Source organism: Pseudonaja textilis, chromosome 5 (genome assembly GCF_049901715.1).
Source record: "Pseudonaja textilis isolate UNSWEBS1 chromosome 5, rPseTex1.2, whole genome shotgun sequence".
Classification (NCBI taxonomy): domain Eukaryota; kingdom Metazoa; phylum Chordata; class Lepidosauria; order Squamata; family Elapidae; genus Pseudonaja; species Pseudonaja textilis.
Window position 1 is genome coordinate 41,745,224 of NC_141994.1, and position 19,606 is coordinate 41,764,829.

A 19,606-nucleotide genomic window follows, 5' to 3' on the forward strand; every position below is an offset into this window, starting at 1 on the left:
AAGGACATGCTCCACAGTTTCAACCTCAGCTCTGTCACAGGGGCATAGCCGCTCATTAATTGGGAGCCTCTTAAATCGCCCATCCAGTAGTGCTGAGGGCAAAACATTAAAGTGAGCTAGGGAGAAAGCTCTTCTATACTTGGGAATGGTTAGAGTGTAAAAATAGGAAGCCATCCTCAGTCCGTAATTATTAAATTGGCTGAAGATCAGAGGGGAGCAAGTTTTCTTAGCTCTGGCTCATAGATATTGCAAGTCAAAGTCCACAAGCCATTGGACTATCCTAAGTTGGGCGAAAGGAGAAGAGGAAAAGAAGACATGAAGGAAAGAGAAAGATTAAAAAAATAATAATGTTAGTTCCACATGTTTAGCCATATCTAATTTCTGAAAGTGGTCCTCAGGAGAAATAAACAAAATATTCCTTGAGATGAAAACATTATCCATCCTGGCACATATTTGCAGTCCTACTAAGGAGGAAGTGCCTCTGGCAACTTTCTCCAATCTGGTGTCCACCCAATGACTCTTATTGGCTATCCAGCTTGGACACGAAGGGAACTGTATGCCACATCATCTGGAAACAACTTTAGCCTATAGTACAGGAAACTTAGAACTGCTTTGTCAAGAAACTGCATAAGATATTATCTGCAGTATTTCTGAGTGTGAGTGGAAAGTGCTACTGTAACAAGAGTCACAAAAGGGAAGATATCCTTACACAATAAACAGTTTCTTTGAAAAGCATATAGAAAGTACCAAGTGACAAAGGTGGAATAGGCTGTTTTTTTTAAAAAAAAATATTAAACATAATGCCCAGAATGTTCCTGGGAGGCTGTAAAAACCAGAGGAATCTAATAAACTGTTTGTTTGTTTGTTTTTTTGGGGGGCATAAGGGGGGGAACAAATGGGCAAGAGCCGCTCTCTATGTTTTGTGTTCTAAGTATTCCCACTTCATCCTGCACATTTTAAGTCGTTTTTCTTCCAAGAACAGTTTGATTTTCCCTATCACCTAAAAATTAATACTGGCTCTCAGGCAATTACCCAAACATTTTTGGTTCTATAACACATATAGCTGGCAAATCAGAGAAGGAACATAATCCATAGTTCAAATTGAAACAGCACTGTAGCGTGCTTTTACAATCAGAAACTACACAGTGCAGTGTCCCTTAAATCAATTGAGCAAAACTCAGCAAATGTGAATTGTGGCTATCACAGTATGCAAATATGTATGTAAGTATCTGTGTATAAACACACACAGACTCATATTCCTAAAACTAACGTAGGCATGAAAGGTGTTCATAGAAGTAAAATAAAGCAAATATTTTTACTAACCAAAGTCTGCTAGCTTTAATTCTCCTCTTTCATTAATTAGTAGATTTTGTGGTTTTAGGTCCCGGTGTAGTACTTTTCTTCTGTGACAATAGGCCAAACCACGCAGAATCTGGTATAAAAATAACTGATAGGGGAGAGGGGATTAATAAAAGTTTCAGGAGCAATAACCAAACCTACATTAATTGAACCTCAAAGCTGCTAAGGTAATACAACAATGTTTATCAATACATAGAAAAGAAAAAACATTTGAAACTATAAGCTGTTTTCATATGCAGGTTGTAATTAGTTGATTTATCTTTGTTACAGAATATAATAATTTTAAATTTTATTTATTTAGCTTGGAATGCAAAACTTTCTGTGTCTGATTATCTTCCCTTCTGACCCTGCAGACATCTGTTTAAAATGCAATAAAAGCCAAACCACAGGTTAATAAGCCTGCTGAATGATATAACAACCATTTCTAATAATGCGTTTCTATCTATGTTTAATCACATATGTCATACTTTCATAGCCGTGGAAAGTTTATTTTGATGCAACTGTATTCCCTTCTCTGTTTTTCTTATGCTTCTGCAGTTTTTTTTTCCTGCATTTTTAAAATATCTGGCTAACACCTACAGTAACAACCAGATACTCAAAGGCACTTCTTTTTCATACAGTATAGCGATTTTCTCATAAAAGCAACAAGCTCTGGCTTATTCATACTTATTACATAAGACATGCATTCTGCTATATATTTTAGTGCTCAGACATAGTTTGCAAAGTGGTTTTAGAACAAAAAGCTTCTTCCTGGGATTTGCAAACCAATTTTTAAAAGAGGTGTGAAAACCATTATGTTCTCAATGCTTTTCATGGACCTTTATTATTGTGTCATATTAGCTACCCACCTTTCTACTGATTCTCCGCAACCTGGAATAAAATCCTAAAATCCTGCATAGATTTTTCCCCCTCATTTTTTTTTGAATCAGTGCATTCATGTCTCCAATTCTAATATTTGCAGACATACTGCATCAAAAATGGGCAAATTAAAAATAAAACAAACCCTGCTCTGAAGTGCTAATTGCTAGTAACATATTAATTATTTGCACAGTGACTAGAATGATTCATTTTATTTGCCTTGTTTTATTCTTGTCTTTGATCCAAGATGCGGAGAAAGGTGCATTTCCTCCTATTTATTGGCTTCCCATTTGTGTTGAAGGTGAATTATAGCAAGGAATACAGGAGTGATTCACCCAGGGGTACATTAAGAAATCGCTGTACTGATCATGGGTTTGAATAATTTCTCATGCATAAACTCAAATTTTCTACTCTCGAGTAATAATTGTCCTGCTAGATTATATATGGGAAACTGTGTCTGAAATATCATCACTCTCACAGAACCCAACGAGTTTAGGTTTTTATTCCACATCCAATATACTACTGGTTACATTAGCACTCAGTGCTATTCAAGAGGAGATTTGTGTGTAATAACTGCAAACTCACACTACTTCCAGGAGAGTTCACTTATGTGAATAAGTACTATGAAAAAGCAGAATATTACTATCCCATTTTCCTATAACCATTTTCTAGCAAGCCAGGGAACTCAATGATAAGAATACTAGATTTTCCTATTCTAAGCACAGAAATCTAAATGCAGCCTGTTTCTCCACTCAGCCAACACTGTCTACTCTGATAGTTCTCTAGAACTTCAGGCAGAGCAAAGTCTTTTTCATGATCTATTTCCTTTTTCATAACTGAAAATACCATCTAAGTACCTGCCACACTGAACAGAAGAAAGGAACCAACTGAGAGCATTGAAGAGGTTTTTCAAAGCTTGCCAATTTATCCATAATGACCAGGGCGTCCAAAAGATGGAGTTATACACCTATGAGTTGCATGTGTCACAGAACAGTTTTTTCCCCCAGACAGCTATTTATCTTTCAATATATATAGTTATAAAACTTTAGCTATCCTGTCACATTACTCTTGAAATTTACTCTAGAAATGGTCTTTCATTCTCTTTTCAAAAGATGCTTGTTGCCTCTTCCATGTCTGGATAAACCTACCCATACCAGTAAGTTAATGATTTACATTTGGAATCTATTAATATCTCTATCCGATATAAATCAACAGAATTTCAAAGAAAAGTTGCGATGATTTTCCTACCCCAACCCTGCCCCCATCCACATTAAAAAAAGCCCCAGAGGGTTAAAGTTGGAGACAAGAACAGTTGGATGGTTGTATAATCCAAATCTCATGATGTTCTAGTACATTATGCTGTCAACCACATTTATTCTGTCAGCTGTTGTTTATTGAGCACACTACCCTTACTTGAAAGAAAGTGTAACAATATAAAAATGTCTATTGGATGGCAAGAATCGATTTATGAAGTCAAATTCCTTACATATTTGTTGCAATGAGTCAGGTTCTCATAGTCAATGTTTAAATACATTTTAATAATGAAATTCATTTTTTAAAGAGAAAAAATATTTAGAAAAATGTATGAACATGGATAGCATTTGTATTCAGGGAAAGTTCAAATTGAAAATTAGAGATCAGAACTCACCTTTACATTATGCACACTCATAATGTTCCCACAGTCATCCATATATTGCTTTAGGTCTTTGTCCTGTCAAAATAAAAATAATTTGCATTAAAGATAAGAAGACATTTTATTATTTATTGTTAATTATTTACTTTGGTGTATATTGTGCCTCTAACTGAGGACAATGGAAATAACATATGTTAAACATATGTTAAAAGCTAGCCTTAAGGTGTTTATTTCTTTAAAATTCTAAATTAGCTTGTTTAAAAGGGTCACCAAAGTAGTTACAATGCAGCTTTTGATTAATTCATTGTTTCATGAGATGATTAACTAACAAAAATGTTTCAGATGACAGATCTATTTCTAATTTTAATCCGTATTTGAGAAAAAAAGGTTTTTGCCTTAAACAGAATTCAAAAAACATCTCCATGCACGTTTACAGTCTGAACATTTTGCTCACATTGAACATAATTAAGTGGTTTTTTTTAAAAAATAAGGAGACCTAAAGAAGTGCTGCATGTCTTATACCAATCAGCTAGTGAAAAACATTTTTCCAGGTACCACTGTGAGTTCCTAGAAAACAATTAAAATTATGGCATCTAAAAGACTACAAAAATTACCCTTCTTCTTTGCTTCTTACCATATGTCTATCTCTATAGCTTTCAATGAATAAACTAAACTCTTGAGAAAATTTTTAAAAAAACTTACCAGATATTCAAATACAAGAGTTAATGATTTGTCTGTATGGACAATATCATGTAACGTAACAATATTTGCATGTTTTAGATCTTTTAGCAATGACACTGAAAAAAAGAACAGAATAAACTGTCAAATACAGAAATTAGTGAACTAAACTATATTTTTACAGGTAATCCTCAACTTACGATCACAATTGAACTCAACATTTCCATTGCTAAACATGACAGTTGTTAAATGAGTTTTGCTCCATTTTACAACCTTTCTTGCCATAGTTGTTAAGTGAATCACTGCCTTTAGTAACATGAAGTGAATCTGGCTTCCTCATTTACTTTACTTCCTACTTTACTTTACATGATCCTGGGACACGCAATCGTCATAAATACATGTCAGTTGCTATGTGTCTGAACTTTGATCATGTGACCACGGGAATGTTGCAATGGCTATAACTTTGAAAAGAAATAGTCTTCAGTCACTTTTTTCAGTGCCATTGTAACTTCCAATGGCCACTAAATGAATGGTGATAAGTTGAGGGCTACCTGTACTATTGGGTGGCAAATGTGTAGTACTAATTTAATTATTTTGATAAGTCTTCAGAAGTAATTAGGAAGAAGTACTTCAGATCTCAGGTGAGCACAGCAGCTTTATGCTATTCATTAAAACAGTGCTTTGTACACCTTAAAAATATGCTGCTGCTTTAAAAATCACTTTAGCTAATCATTGCTAAAGCAAAAAGATCTTTTTCAGGCTTGCATGAAATCTGAAAAAGGATGTGGCTGCTTTAATTAATAGCAGAGAGATACTCTTCTTATGCTTGGTCTAAAGCACAATTTTCAAACAGTTTTATACATACAGCTTTGTAGATTGGTTTAAGAACTTCACATCCAGGAAAAAATAATTCAACTGAAATCAACTACAGCTGCAATTAGCAATTGGCCTAAATTGATCTTTTCAGTGCAATTACACAGAATTTGTATTCTTTTGTGCTCAGAACAGATCTATGAGAAGTGTGATCGTCATCAAAATAGCTTAGATCCAGTTACATAACCTGAGTTGATCAAAATCATACATAAAAAAGCATCAATAGCTATCTTGATGATGAAAAGGAGAAATGAAATGAGGTCTGTGCTGACTCTAAGAGCCTGAAATCAGTGGCATCTGCAGACTTTCACTGCTTTTGTCAGCTCCATCCCTTTTGCAACATAGATAGCAGGGGTGTCAAACTGGTGGCCCATGGGCCGGATATGTCACGCCCAGGCCACAGCAACCGGGGGAAGTTATAAGCCACAGGCCTTCAGTTTATGTTTCCCCTATCCCCAAATTTGTTTCATTCTATGGAGAAATAAAAAATGCTTAAGTCACTTTCTACTCTGGTGTTTCTGAATAGAAACCAAGCATACCAGGCCTACCTGTTTAGAAACAATTACGTAATTGTAATTTCTGATCATGTTTTCATCCAAATTAAAAAGTGTTACTTACCTTCTCTAATAGCTGTGCACGGTGCACCCTCTTCATGCTCTAATCTGATTTCTTTTAAAGCTACTAGATTTTCAGTCAGCTTACTTCTTCCTTTATATACTGTTGCATATGTACCCTGGAATGTATATGAAATTTGATTTACAAATTTTGCATTAAAGGGGAAAAAATAATTAGAACTTTATTAGCCCAGAATCAGATATATATTAATTACAATATTTTCATTGAAAGAACCCAATTTTAAGCATGGTGTTATTGAAAGCATAGCCATTTATGCCTGATTCATAACACTCCCAATATCTTCACCAGTCCAAACAATTTAGGGCCTACTCTAAGTTAGGAAAGAATGTCTACCCATTTCGCATTATTAATCCATCCAGTTTAGTCCTTTGTACTAAGTATGTGCAAACTCTGCAATTCTTGGAAGGGAATGTTGTGGATAACTCTGGAACATTCTGCTTCTCCTCTGGATCATGCCAATCTATCCATTCCAAGGGTGTTTCCCAGAAGTTAATTAATAATCTGGAACCTGTTTATATTGCACTGGACATGATAGTTCAGGCAGGATTGCTTTAGAACTGGCTGAAGGTTTATATTTTGGAAAACAACTGGCTTACCCATGGAACAGAGGGAGTGGTATTACTCTAGAAGTGTAACTGAACCTAATGTTTACAGAACAATAACTTTTGCACATCCCTACAAAGTACTTACCCAGGAACAACCCTCTCACTTTAAAGATAAATTATGTGGGAGAAAACTTCTCTTCCTATCAGTTGAATATTATATCTGTGTATACTTAATCATATACTGATGATAGTGTTAGCTATCATGCACTGATGTTACCTAGTTGGGTAATGAAACTTCTGCAAGCAAACAACAGCTTATGACATTTGTGGAAGCCATCTAACAGCAAAAAATGAAAATTTTGTATTGATTTATTTTTGAAACAAATTCAAATTCACTTGGGGCAGAACAATAGCAATGCAATATAAAGGTATGGAAAAGAATGTTGTATTCATCAATAAAGGAGAATATTTGTAGCTCAGGGTTGAAATGAGGAGTCCTGATGCTCTCTGAGTTTGCTTGTTTTCCTGCAGATGTTTCATTATGCAAACTAGGTAACATCATCAGTGCCAGTAAAGAGTGCGGTTTGCTGTCAGTTTATATTCTGGTGGCTTGCCTATTGGTGTTGGTGGGGGTGGTCTTAGAGATTCTTTGGTTGGGCTGTTTACTGTTGACTCTTTGGCAGTTTCTTGATTGTGGTATTGTTTACAATCTTAAACAGGAGCCATTTACTACATACAATGTAACAACTGCAACAACCACTATGTAGGACAAACAGGCAGAAGACTGGCAGAACATATCAATGAACACCAACTAGCAGTCAGAAGACAATGAAAATTCTTTAATTTCACAACATATTAAATTAACAACAGACCAACAATCGGGTAAACAATACCTCATAATGAAACATCTGCAAGAAAACAAGGGAGCTCAGAGAGCACAAAGGACTCCTCAAATGTATTTATACAGTATATCTATAACAAATACTTCATAATATGTTTATCACAAGTACTTTTGTTAAATAAAATCAATTGTCCACAATTATCATGCAGAAAGCCAAATATTATCACTAAGGAATATATATTCTTTGATTTCCAGTGTGCTCTATCTCTTATTTTGAGCCTGGACAAGTCATTGCCCTTTATTGTCATTTAAAACATAATTAATACTAATTTTGTTTGATAGCTTAAAAAAGCAGACATACCTCACCAAGCTTTTCCAATTTAACATACGTTTCCATTTTTCCAAATCCGATTTCAGACTGTAATAAAAACAAGGAATAAATACAATTAATTCATACAAAGATCAGTTTGTCTTCTTGAAGAATGTGTAACATTACATTATATTCATAAGCACACCTCAGTGTCTCTGAGCCATACTCATAATATTTGAATAGATAAGAGAGCTAAAAAATCCACTTAGATACATAAACTTTGCACTTTGCACTATATCTTTAGTAGTATTGTTTCCTTTGTCCACGTCAGTCTATTCACCATAGAACTTCATAAGAGAATAATGTGTGCTGTCTTAAAATGTTATTACTACCTCTATCAGGGCATATCATTGTTTACATATGATTAAGAAACTATTACTCTGCAAAACATAGAGGCATAGAAAGTGTATTAAAAATAATAGTCTTTTCATTTTCAAGGACTGAGTATGCTTCAGTCTGATCATTTATAGAAGGCCTGTTGAGAATGGACTAGAAGACACAACACTCTTCCCGTGGAGGTCCATTCAGCTCAATCTCTTTTGCATTCTATAAACAATTAAATTTAACAAACAGCCCTAGTTGAAAGAGTAACTATCAGAGGAATTTTGGATATATTTTAGTTTATACTGGCTTTTATTACTCATTTACTTTTTTGTTTATGCTTTTCTATTTACTACTTATATGCCAGCAATATAAATACTGTCAAATAAAATTTAAATTAATGAGCAAATTAAATCTTTGAAAAGTCGTAATACATATCTCTTATTGTGCTTCATACCAATTAGATATGATAAGTGCTGTTCACTAGACAATAGTGAACAAATATTGCCAGTTGGTGAGCACATTTAGAATTCTGAGAATTTGACATGGGAATATTCCCCAAATGGCTAACTCAGGGAGCTGCCTATTTGCAATATGATTCACAGGAGGAACTTGCTGAATGATAACATCTCCATTTATCAGAACAGAAATGAATGAGCTTGTTTCAGGTATTCTTTCAAGTGACTTAGGATGCTCTTCACCACTGTTATTCTACTTTCTGGGCATAGGTAGTTTCTATAGAAATTTGATTTTTTTTTGTTAACCCAGAATGTCTCTGAGATTTACTTTGGAGCAAGAGGCATTCTTGGAAGAAGCATTTGTGCTTAAATGTATGTATTGTAGCAGCATGTCAGTTCCCCATTGTTGTTGCGGTAATTTTTAAGATTAAAAATCTTTCAGAAAAATTGAAATTAGGCTGTACAAGGAGTCTAATCAGATAAAGAAGGCTGTTCAGAACACACCCACAGGGGCTGTGCTCCTGATCTTTTATTAGGAAATAAGTTGCACTGAACCCAGTGGGACTTATTCCAAAGTTTAAAAAGATACTGCAGATGTTAAAAGTGATAGCCATCATCTTGAACTGCACCTGGAAAGCAACTGGAATCCAGTGCATCGGTGGTGTTCATCAGGTTAACCATGGAGCACTCAAAACTGCATTCTAAACCAACAGAAAGTTCTCTATGGATTTAAAAGACAATCCTCTAGAGGCAGAAAATGCATTGTGGTTGTTGAGTGAAGCAGTCACATGGTGTTTCATTTAACTAAGCTTTGTTTAACAACCATGATTCTTCAACCCAGCAGAAGAAATTTGATAGATTGTATGACCAATCGTGGTCATACAATCTATCAAATTTCTTCTGCTGGGCTGAAGAAACATATATTCAGTAAAGGAAGGCTGTGTGCAGCACTTCAGATTTGAAAGAGAAAAGTTTTTTACCAGAAAAACAGTTATAGATCAGATTTTGTCTTCAAGGAGTTAAGGAACTCCTCGGTGTGGACAGTGTCATGAATGGCTCTGATGAGGAGGAGACTGACGATGAGGAACCAGAATCAGGTCCAGAAAGACTGACAGATAATAAGCAACCAGCTCCAGCACCAACAGACAAGACGGCTCTCTCTGTGCAAGCAGAGGAGGCTGGACAGGCCAGTAATTGGCAGATGCAGCTACTATCAGTCTCTGAAGATGACAGTGCAAAATTGCCAATCCCTTCCATAGCATGAGCCCAGTAGCACAAAAGTAAGACTGCTCAAGTGGAAGGAATCCCACTAAAGAGACTACACCAGGGCTTTTTCTATTAAAGCAGAACAGCAAACACAAGCTCTCCATTGAGGACAACTGCCTGTTCATGCTCACTCTATATGCCTTGACTCATGAACCCTGCAACTCTGATTTTGCACTCGGATTGACGGTCAATTCCACCACAAGTTCTGACCTTTGGACTCCACCTGACTACTCTCCTATGTGTCACTTTGAATTGGAACTGCTGAAGTCTGCTGAAGTCTGGAAAGTACCTTGTTTCTATAATGCAAGTGGGTGTGTTTGCAAGTTTCATTTAGTAAACAGAGATTTAAAAAACCCAAACACATCTTTTTGTGTAGTTATGTGCATGCTTGACTTGGGAGAGAGGCCACTGAGACTGCCCTCCACAAGTGTGGTCTGATCCTTGGAAAAGATATGTATTTCAAGGTATCCTTTTCCCTTTGAAACTGAATAAGCCTTTAATTAGATAAATTAATAATAGCTCTTTAGAACAAAGCCCTGGTTATGGGTAAATCTTTGGAAGGCTGAATATCTTATAATCAGAAAGTAACTAAAAGTGAAAATAATGATGAAACAGTACTAAATGTTTTAAACCAATTTGTTTGCATAATTCACAATGAATTGGAGAATTTCAAAATCTATAAAAAACTTTTTTTTCTATTTATTTAAATAGAGATTATTTACTTTACTCATGATCCTAAACCCTACAGACAGTCCATGGGTTATGAATACTCATTCAGAGTATGATGTTGTGATGGAACTGAACAAGCGTTCTGAACAGTATTCAGAGTTCCAGCTGTCACAGCATCTCTGGATCATATGATTGATCCAGGGAAGAATCCGAGCATTTGGTGCCTGGCTCATGATTACAATACTGCAGCAAGACAAGGTCATGTGATTGTGATTTCTGATATTCACTGCCAGCTTTCCATAAGCAAAATTAATGGAGAGGCCAGCAGGTAGTTGGAAGTTACTGTTGCTGCTTTTTTGTCCACCCGCTCTCTGTAACACTTGAATGTGGTTCCTTTCACTCCCTTTGTAGCATCTGTGCTCCTTAGCACTGCTCATGGTTCCCTGCGGCACCTGTATTCCAGAACACTGCACAATCCTCATGTGCCTGTTGCTCTCACCACTGGCCTACTTGCCTGGGGCTTCTGTCTCTTAATGAACCGCAGAGTCCTGGGTTACGATGACAACCAGAACTGCAGGGTTGCCGTTTCTGGAGCCATGGTAGTGCAGTAACAAATACAGTATTGCAGGCTAACTCTGCCCACAGCCAGGCATTCTGGCTCAAGGTTGCCTTCCATCCTTCCGAGGTTGGTAAAATAAGCACCCAGATTATTGAGGGCAATGTACAGACTTTTGAAAACCACTTAAGGAGTACTATAAAGCACTATGGAGTGGTATGTAATTGTAAGTGTTGTTAATGTTGCTAAGCAATGTGGTCACCTGATATCGTGCTTTATGACCACATCTCCACAACAAAAACTGCGGTCCCAATTGCTGTTTAATGCCTGTATTTTATAAACATAGTTCATTATCCACTGTCTTGTTATTATACTTAACCAATATGAGATCCCATCCTCACATTTGTCTTCCTGTTTTTTAAACAAATTTCATAAGTATAATAGAGAAATCAGTTGAGTTCACACTTTATAATAAGCTAACATTTATGTTTGTTGCCTAGTTGATAGAGGATCCTAATGACTATAGTTTGTAAATCATGAATTAAAGCTTAGTATTAGGAGTGAATCTAGACCTTGAGCCTTATTTAATAAGAAAATAATATGTCATAAGACATATTATAATAAGAAAATAATATGTCATTTAATTAAATGAATTATACCACAGTTCAGCTACAAGGGCTCTGAGACACCTATCTTTTTGCTGTAACATATCTAAACTTCTGTTCTGCAATGAAAGTATGAAGGATATTGTAAAGTTATCTATTTCAGGTAAATAAGCTTACCAATGATGCTCTACGAGATCGTCGACTCATTGGTTGATCAAATGGTGGACTATTTATTTGCAACTTTTCAAGATATCCATCAGGTATCCTAATGTCTGCAGGCAGTGACAAACGTTTATTCAAGTCCTGGAGAAGTAAACCAACACTAGTAAGAGGGCATACATATTTTCAGAAATTGTTTCCATAGAAAAATAAAAATGTCAGTAAGTACTCAGTAATGTAGGCATAGTCCGTTACTGGTTAAGAACACAGAAATGAAGCAAACGGGGTGTTTCTATGGAAAAACACCATTGCAATGCTTCATCTGAAGTTCAAATTTTTACTTCTCAAAATAGCAAAAGAGAATTTTACTTTCTTTAATGGAAATAAAGGCTTTGTTTAACCTTGCCAATATCTGATTTACAAATTCTTTCTATGTGCTGCTATTTAATGGTTGACCAGATCTTTGCAGACTAAATCTGGCAATGCTATCTTAATATCCTTCACGTGTAGTCCAGAGTTCTTCATAAAAATTTAAAAATTTGGACCCGGGTTATGCAGATGTTATTTCGTGATGGCATAAAGGTATCATTGCAGGATATTCCTGGTCCAATGCCTTTTATATTTGACTGATGGTAAATATTCAAGTGGTGCTTCAGTTATTTTGGGATTGTACCCAGGATATTCTATTACTATTGGCACTATCTGCTTTCTTTTGCCACTATCCTTCTAGCATCATCTGGCATACAACTTCAATGAACCAGATTTTCTTCTTTTCAATAACTGATATACGAGGTCTGTTGTGAACAACATGCCTGTATGTTTGGATCTTAAAGTCCCATAAGACCTTAACCTGCTCATTTTCCAATATATCTCAACTTGAGAGTCCCAGTAGTTTAGTGGTTGAATTCAAATACAACCCTCTGGCAAAATTTCCAATGAATATTTTTGACAATTCGATCATAATGCTGCTTCAATTTGTGAAATTTTGCTGCAGCCACTGATCAAGTAGTCAATGGTTTCATCATTTTTATTACAAAGGAAGTATTTGCTGTTGTTTGTTACATGTTGAGTTTTTGCCTTCATGGAATTAGTTGGCCAAGCTTGCTTTTCGAGCCACTAAAATAAAGTCTTCCGTTTTTTTCTTTTAACATTCCTGATCTTAACCAAATCCATTTGTGGTTTTATTAACTTTTCCTTCCATATCCTTCAAGTACCTTTTATTTATATCCTTCAAAACCACATCTTTCATGAAATTTTATATAACTGTAAAATCTCACAACTTCACTAAATTGAAAGTTAGTAGAGAAGGGCTAGGTCACTGAACAATGGTACCCAAGACCTGAAAATACCTTGGCAATTGGTTTATATTTATGACAGTTGCAGTATCCTGGGGTCATGTGAACAGTTTTTGCAACTTTCTGACAAGCAAAGTCAATGGAAAAGCCAGATTCACTTGACAACCATGTTACTAACTTAACTGCAGTGATTTACTTAACAACTGTGGCAGGAAAGGTCGTAAAGTGGGGCAAAATTTACTTAACCAATGTCTCACTTAACAATATAACTTTTGGGCTCAATTGTGGTTAAATGTCAAGGACTACATGTAAATGTACCTTGAGTCAGAGGTTCCCAAGACTTGGCCAATACAAGGCACTTTACTTTTTTGCATAAAGACATGGTAAATGAATAACAAAGTCTGTTCTCTATATAATCTAGTGAAACAACTGCTCTAGTGAAAATTGATTTCCAAGTGTTCTGTGCTATACATTAACCCGATGCTGAAAAACCTTTTTTTTAATCAAACCAAACACAAATGCTCAGGTTATATGCTATAACAGGAGTCTCCAACCTCTGGGCCATGGCCCACTACATATTAAGAATTGGATTGCGTGAGCAGCGGATGGTGCGCATGCGTGAGCTTGACTGGCACAAGTGGCAGGCCAGCCTGTGTCCACACGTTGCTCACACAAATTGAGATGTATGGATGCGAGTGCTGGCCCAGTTCCCCTCTTCCCTCTCCCGTCAGGCCAAATTGCAAAGATTGGGGACCACTGTGCTATAAGACAAAGTTAAGATTCCTACTTTTCCCTTGATTGAAGGAATCATAGGGCTCTCACCAGTGAGATTTTTAAAGTTATGTTATTGTTTAATTCACAATAGACAATTTTATGAGATAAAAATATTTACATTAATAGTAAAAAGTTAATTGTGTTCAAATAAAATTGTGCTCAAATAAAAATAATTCTAAACGTAAAAACTGTTAAGTTCTAAAAGTAAATGTAAGTCAGTTTTGAAATATGAATCATGGTAAATCATTTCCTTTTTATTATATCACTATGATCAAGGCATGACAGGAACACACTCAGCTAAGGAAAATGAATAATACTTTCCTTGCACAAAGTCTACTTTGTAAAGTCTACAAATTCTACTGCAAAGAATGACTCTAGGTAATTACTACTACCACATTTTAATCATCCTGTGTTGTCCAATGTCTTTATGAAATATAGGTAAATAAATGAGTTGGGGAAGAGTCTTGCATTGCAAAAACAGCTATCTCACACAATTTACATGACAATAGTTTCCTGTCTTTATTGGTCTTTCAAATTTTCAGTACCTTTCAAAGATGGTGATGTTATACTGACCTTCTTCAAATGTGCTTTTCTGTATTGTATTGATAATAAATTAATCATATTGATAAAACTGTTTATGCCTGTGATGCAGGCACTACTACTAAGGAAGATGGAACACCCAATAATATTTGTAGGCCTCACTGCTACTTCATGATACTAACGTTTAAGCATAACACTTGCCTGTATTTTTAACTCCGAAAGACTATGCAGTGGATCGTTTTTTTCCACAGAAAATACACTACATTTTTATGAAAAATTATATATTGGGCCAATGCTTTATGGATAAGAATCTCTGGACTGGGATACTAACACAAATCACTAGAAAATAACTTTTACAATGGATCTAGCAGGGGCAGAAGGGGGAGGAAAGGGGAGAAATCTCTGTGGCGTGAAGCTCTCAAATAAATGTACTCAACTTTTTTACATTTCTATATGGCGTGGTAGAGTTTAGTGCTATCATCACTAAGTCTTTGCTTGTCAGAAACTGTTTTGCTCTTTTGAATTTCACATGGCTTTCTAAGTCTCCCTTCCTAGGAATCTGCTGCACAACTCGAGGTTTCCTCATACAAGCCCACATTGCCTAAATCATGCCATTTACATCTATGGTCATATCATCTATCCTTTTCCAGGGAGTGCACTTTACACACATTTAAGATTCCAATGCATCGAAAACAGAACACACCTTCAAACAGGGCAGGGAGCATGAACAGACTGATTTTACAACAGAACTGTGTTACCACAAAAATGGGGAGGAATCACTATTCCACAGATAAAGAACATAAAAACATTATATTTAGCATTTTGAAATATTAGAGACTCTTAATTGTAGATTCTAGCATAGTTTTGGTGTGGTAATTAAAAATAAAAACTTCCCTATTTTAATTAACTAGCCAGTCAATCTTTTTAAATTGTTAACTGGATACATCAGAAAAAAATGTCATGTTTGAAATAAATTATCTACTGGACAGTGCATACTATCAGCAAACTGAAACAAAGATCTTAACAATTGGAGAATCCAAGTTTATAAGACACTATAAGAGATAAATTCTGATAATTAAGGACAGGACAACTTTCATATCCAAAATGTGATTTTAAAAGTGAATAAATAGAACCCTAACCCGATTCTATTGACAACAGAATGAAGATTTAAAAGCAGTTCTAATTCAGAATCATAATGAAGAAATATAAGTTATCATCTTTGATTTTTCTAAATTATCTTTATTTTCACTGCTTCATTTTCAGATTCCCACTGTAGAAACAAGCAGTTCTGCTCCTAAAGTATTTTTATTATTTCACCTCAAATTTTGTCAGACCCTATTGTATCTGACTGAATCTTTCAGTCCACGGACAATTGTGACAGGCATCTTTATTAGCTTTAAACCCCAAAGAATTTTAAATGAATGAATGAAAACTATATGTTATAGCACATGTGTAATTTTTTCAAATGGTTCATACTACTGTATTATTTTGTACCTATGTCCAAGTGTCAACAGATTTTATATAGGAAAACAGACACCTCATGACATATTTTGGCCTTTTAAAAATATTTGTAATTGCTTTAAAAAGTAACTGAGGTCAGTGGTCACCATCTTGGGTGTTCTATGGCTGTTCTAATACCAGCAAATAATGCATTGCTCATCCATGAATTATTAAGAATATTATGCTTTCACTATTGTGTATGTTAAAGGGTGTAAAAGACTTCCAGTTTAGATCTTTAACTTGAAACAGAATGAATGCCAATATTTCCCTCCCTCCTTCTTCTGTTCTTTCAGATTTTACCAGCTTGCCAAGGCTTTGATTATATTGTTGGTAGATAAGCTAAAACTATAATAATACAAAATGTTTATCACTCAGCTCAATATGGAAAATATGTTAATTAATCGTGTTAAACATATTGGTTTAGTTACTGATTTAACCAAATCATAGTTAAGCTTTTGAGTCAGCTCTAAGAAAATCACAGTAAAAACAGCATTTGTATTTTTAATGAAAAACATGTTTAATTCAGAAAGCCACAATTAAAAGAATATATATTTAAATTAGAAGTTTAATTTGAATATAGATTCTTAAATTGACAAAACATTATTTCAAATTTTACTGTAATTTTCAGAAATACTGGCATTCATACAGATTTTTATAAATGAAGGAAATTAAGTACCTTTTCCTCCTTTTGTTTACTGTCATGAACAATTCCGTTTTTAAACAGGAAAAGAGAAATCTGGGGAAGTCAAGAGCTTTCCCATTGTACTCAGTTTTGGAGTATTGTGCAGATTAATAAGCAGCATTAAATGAAAGCGTCATGAGTAAGAAATTGTCTTTCCAAATTTACACATTTCAAACTAAAACCTACATTGCCATGTTTTCAGTTGTAGCTCAATTTTCAAGGTTCTGCCTAACTTTGATTTCCCAATAAGTCCAAAGAGAGGAAATGTTCTTGAAGCATAGTTATCTACTTCCTTTGCCATTATTTATTATTTAACTTTTAGTAGTACAACTTTCATCCACACAAGTGTTCTGCAAACAGTAAATAAAGTTATTTTACGGCTAGCCAATTCAATACAAGGAAATGACATCACTTGAGTGAAGAACCCAATTCTGGATACACTTCTAACTGCTGTTTGTATTAAGTTCTTTTTAAAAAAGTAATTTGTGCCAGGAAGAAATACTATTCAAAACTGTGAAGCCATATATTTTTATGCAATAGTTATATTAAAATTTCAATGATTTCCAAACAGTTGCTAAACGTGATTCAAATAGTTGAATAGTTAACAAACAGGATCCCTCAAGGACTACTTCTACTTCACAATAAACTTTCTTGATCACAAAGGACTGCACTAAAGTTCTCTGCTACATCATACTGAAGGCAGAGATACATTTTGTGGGAACAAAAAGGAAAGGGGTTTTAAGAGGTCAGATCTAACCTCTGGAATAGCCTTTTCTGACAAGTCGTTGGGAAAAATCTTTGGACTGTGCAAAGGTCCAATACAGCACATTCTAGAAAAAAATTAGATTTTTTTAGATCTAATTTCTAGCAGAAATTAGATATATAGAAAGAATAAATAGAAAGAGTGGAGTGAACTTACCTGATGGTTATATACATTGAAAAATACTACACTATTTCGCCTTACTGCCTATCTACCAAATGAAACAATAGCACGATTATTTGGCTTTGCTAAAATAATGACTATAAAATTCTTTCAGCTTTCTCTTTGCTGGATCACAATCATGTCTGTCTTACTAATAGCTAGAAAAAGACAAACAGTGCCTTTTGTTTTTTTATAACTGCATGTGGGGGAATGGACGCTATTTTGTTTTCATTTGCTTTCTTATTTCTTCCCAGCAAATTTTTGAAAATATGTATTTATTAAGAATACATTAAAAATAAATTTTATCCCAGTTGCCTGACAACTCTAACTCTAACCCTAGAGAGATACACAGTCAGTTACAAATCTATTTACAAATGCTTTTATCAGCCTCTACATTATTTCTATTTCATCTCATGGTTTCATATTTTGAGAAGCTGCTTCCACATTATTTTGATTGTCTGAAATTTTCATCATCATAGCTATTGGAATCAAACACATATTATATTAAGCTACAGGTTTGGACTTTCAGGCTTAGTGTGAACCCATCCAAAGTGGCTTTTTCCACTGTAGTGGCAAAATAAAGCAAACCATGGCTTATCACAACATATAAATGCAGTCATAATGTACCATGTAATAAGCTGTTTTTCCTGTAATTTCAAAATAAACAGACATTTCAGAATCCTTAGATTAGATGTGACAGAACAATTTTCAGATGAAGTATTTAAAAAGGAAAAGAAAATCCAGTACAAAATTCAAAGTAGGCAACATTCTGTCTAGTCTCACACCTTTCTTATTCAGATAAAAGCATTTAAATGTCAGCAAATCTGCCAAGGAAGCTGAAATTGCTCTAGGCTTATTTTCCTACTTCCTCTTAATTACACCTATAGAATGCTTTGTGATAAAACATATTTACCAACAGAAAACAGCTCTAATGACTGCCACAACTGAACTTCTTGTCAAACAGTATAATGCTTGAATAACCTTCCTTAATGAACTTCAGATGTGTTGGACTATACCATTCCTAAGAGCCTATCAGTTCTAACCAGAAAAAATAGTTCCTGGCTGGGAGTTATAAGAAATGCAATAAGCCCTTTGTCTTCCAGAACTCTATACCCATATCCTTTCACCATGTATCCCTAATATACCTGAAGGGTTTCAGAATGAATAAATCTGATTTACAAGAAAGAAATGCAATATATCAAATATATATCAATATATCTTTCTTCAACCTGCTTCTTTTCAGCTGTGTTGGATTACTTCATCTCCAATAACTAACTGGACAGAATTGATGGAAATTCTATCTAGGGCATGTTATGTTTTATACATTACACATTTAATAATAACTTTCAATTTAAAAAAATCAGATTAAATCTGTTGTACAGGATTAGTTATTTCTGAACATCAATAGCTTTACTTTAAAACACTCTAACTGGGATAAAAGTAATGCAAACAAATCCCAAGTCTTTTGTTAGGGTAATGCCTCTTCTATAAAAAACTAGATTACCTCCATAGATATTCGTCTGTGTATCCTGTTCCTGAGACAAACACCTGTTGGGGACTGAACTTCATCAGATGATGTTCCAGAAGCTTGGTCACTTTCACCATCTGATCCCATTTTTAGGTTTTCGTGTACAATATCTAAATTGAACAAAACCAATAATTATTTAACTGACACTTGTGAAGGAGTTTCCATTACTGAGTGATAGTTCTCAGGCTTTAATGTGACTCTCTGTCAGTACAGAGCAAACCAGCTTACTCTCTGTTATTCTTTGGCAGGTGACAAATATATTTTTATTTAGACATATTTTACTAATTCAACTGGTTTCTCTGCTGAGGCAGATTTTAAAATTTTACCTGTAATTGTTTATGTGCTTTTATATATTACTTTTATTTTTTCTTTTATTTGTATTTTATTGTCAGTCACTCAGATTATATTTGGAAAAACAAAATATAAATTCAAACCAAATTACAGATCATTAGTACTTTGGAACTATAAAATGTTAGTTCAGTTACAACACTTTTGTCCTATCCTGTATCAGTCTTCCATCCTTCTGAGGTGGGTAAAA

At 34.8% G+C, this 19,606-nt stretch overlaps 1 protein-coding gene across 2 annotated transcripts in view; it reads right to left on the reverse strand.

Moving 5' to 3' along the window:
* The window catches only part of CDK17 (cyclin dependent kinase 17), a 76,359-nt gene that overhangs the window by 7,409 nt on the left and 49,344 nt on the right, over nucleotides 1-19,606 (reverse strand). For both annotated transcript variants that reach the window (XM_087934622.1, XM_087934623.1), the window contains exons 4-10: nucleotides 19,045-19,178; nucleotides 11,846-11,971; nucleotides 7,785-7,841; nucleotides 6,020-6,134; nucleotides 4,553-4,647; nucleotides 3,866-3,928; nucleotides 1,324-1,447 (exon numbers count right to left, since the gene is read on the reverse strand). In XM_087934622.1, coding sequence (XP_087790748.1) covers nucleotides 1,324-1,447; nucleotides 3,866-3,928; nucleotides 4,553-4,647; nucleotides 6,020-6,134; nucleotides 7,785-7,841; nucleotides 11,846-11,971; nucleotides 19,045-19,178 — 714 coding nt within the window. The remainder of the gene's footprint in view (nucleotides 1-1,323; nucleotides 1,448-3,865; nucleotides 3,929-4,552; nucleotides 4,648-6,019; nucleotides 6,135-7,784; nucleotides 7,842-11,845; nucleotides 11,972-19,044; nucleotides 19,179-19,606) is intronic.